General features: G+C 44.8%; 1 protein-coding gene across 1 annotated transcript in view; it reads left to right on the forward strand. All coding sequences in view use genetic code 11, as the record gives it.

Moving 5' to 3' along the window:
* Positions 1-827: 827 nt before the first annotated feature.
* The window catches only part of EGR_11034 (hypothetical protein), a gene marked incomplete at both ends in the record, with an annotated part of 3,230 nt that continues 1,533 nt past the window's right edge, over positions 828-2,524 (forward strand). Inside the window, one exon of the mRNA XM_024500283.1 lies at positions 828-1,036. Coding sequence (XP_024345302.1) covers positions 828-1,036 — 209 coding nt within the window. The remainder of the gene's footprint in view (positions 1,037-2,524) is intronic.

The following is a 2,524-nucleotide window of genomic DNA, read 5'->3' on the forward strand; positions in this document are numbered from 1 at the left end:
TCATAGGGAAATATTACTGTGCAGGACCCGGGGACAAGACGTAACTTACCACGGAATGAGCACTTTTATGCACTAATGCAAAAAAAATTGGGATGTGATGAACCGATGAAACGAGCTGGATGCGGAACTGGTCAAGGTGCTGTACTCCATCGGTGGTGGTAGTAACAGCTGCAGCAGTCATGTCACCATTGGCAGAGATGGGCGGAAAGGAAAGATAGAAGACCGTGAGCAGATCCTCAACAACTCGTAGAACTATCTCTTCGGTCCGCTGTCTTTCCTCTGTTCCAAGGGGGAAACATATAACTCGTGGACATCCTACAGCAAAATTTGACAGATTCATCGCAGCCTGCCTTTATTCTTTCGTCAATACGACACATGGAATCCACAGGGAAAGTGAGGCGCAAGAGGTGCACTCCGGTCAATCCGCGACTTTGGGTACCAAAAGTAAGGTTTAGATAAAGCATAAAGTAAAAAATGGTACCGACGGTTGCACAAAGTCTCTTTACACACATCTCTGCGCTCAGCCATTATTTGCCAAGATTCTACAACCGGCTCCTCACTCAACACTTTCGTTTCGATAGACAGTAAATAGGTGTCTTTGCTGACTTCATCCGATTACAAAGGCTGGTCTTCGTATACGGTCGTGTTTCGCTTACTACCGCCACCACCATTTCGTTTCTGTGCACCAATGCCTAGCGTTCTATGGCGTGCCCGGTTCCTCAAATGACATGTGATGTTCCTGTGACACAAAACCCACGTTTCCGTTCACCCAGGCAATCGATACTTGACTTCATTCAACAGCGGATACCGAAGACCATCTTGGCGAAATGGGTCTTGTCTCAAAGTTAAGAAAACTTAATTTCTTCTTCTCCAAATCAAGATGCTTGAAAGAAGGTGCATGTGATGCAAAATCGAAAGAAGTAAATTTAAACAATATAATTTCCATTGATACCATCCTTCCTTTAAAGCCTGTGGCCTTCGAAAAGAAATGGAGGGGAGTTATGAACTCCTACCACAAGCAAGGTGGTGAGGAAGTGTACGACTTCTACGATGATGAGATCGTAGCGGGCCGCCTCAAATTTTGCGGAACCTGTGGTCTGATAGAAATTGACGAAATTGGTTGGATGGAGGAGAAGGGTTGCTATAACTACGAGTACCACCCACTTTCCCATGCTGAGCGCAGACGAAAACGGGTAGAGTTGGAGAATTACATAATGGACGAAGTGCCGGAAACGGAACGACTTATGAAGAGCTACGTAAAAGGGGAAATCGGATAAGAGTTTTGCTAAATGCGACAGGGAGAAGTATCATTTACCCATGTTATATGATGAAGCCTTATCCCCACGCACGTAAGCAGCCTCCTCAATATCAGCGCTAAAATACCGGCTGCTCCTAAATTCAATCACGCATTTGGGATGGCGCCACAGCTGGAATTTATGTTTGTCCGTGGAATGCAGAGTAATGTACGATAAGTGATATTTGTGGAGAGCACCGGCTCTGCTCTCATTCCTGTAGCAATACTATTTCCTGGTCAATGCTTCATATTCTCTTTGTCAAGAACTTGAATTCGGTGCCAATTTGACATCGTCGTAATGAAAATCGCATTTCTCAACTTCTGCATTGGATCCCGCTGAAGGATTTCAATAAACGGTAATTTGAACTAATCCCTACAATGAGGAAGGGACAATTTGGAATGAGGAGGAGGGTGTCGAAAAGAAGTTCATTGCATGTGCTAGCATAGTGCTGATACCCTTATTCAAGGTGAGATGCTAGACAGCCTGCTGTTTGCCGCATGCGCACCACAGCGTTCAGTAATGTGCCGAGTCCACGTGCACCATCACCAATGAACAACTGATCACCAGCAGCAAGAAACCTAAATTTCCTACACGTTAATCCTGATAATATCTGCTGTTAGTGGATGTTGATAAGTTGCCGTTGGTGTTTAAGCAAGATTCAAGTGACATTTACCGTAGATGTTGGTTAGTGGTCGAAGAGGGAAAGGCTAGATCGAGTGTTCTGTCGTGAATAATCAGATACTCATCAGGAGGACAATTGCATCATAGACGTCCATTCGAAGGGGCCGGTTTGACCCTAAAAGCAATCCGCGTAGGAGACTACTATAACTCCCCCAATTAAGGCCAGGTGTAGTCAGGCGCGACAGTTCGAGTGACTGTGTGTGGCAGAGATTGGAGTGAACCACCCTCTCACTTACAGCGAGGGCAGATAAGAGCTTGAGAAACTCGTATACAGGCTGACAAATTGCACTCAAATGTGAGGTTAGAGTGATTGCAATTAGGCCTTGTACTGGGCGATATTGGCTGGACTGAGCAGGTCTCATTGACGTCCCTCCGAATGTCTGCTGACATTTTGTTAGACTAGTGATTAATTTTTGACTACCATTGGCACATTTGATTAGATTGAACAAAACTCGTTTGCAGGCTTGCAAATTGGATTTAAATTTGAGGGACGGAACACTTTGCATATTACTAGAAAGGCGTTCTTTAGGGACTTTCGCTTAAGTTAT

This window comes from Echinococcus granulosus, assembly GCF_000524195.1.
Source record: "Echinococcus granulosus chromosome Unknown EG_S00338, whole genome shotgun sequence".
Taxonomy (NCBI): Eukaryota; Metazoa; Platyhelminthes; class Cestoda; order Cyclophyllidea; family Taeniidae; genus Echinococcus; species Echinococcus granulosus.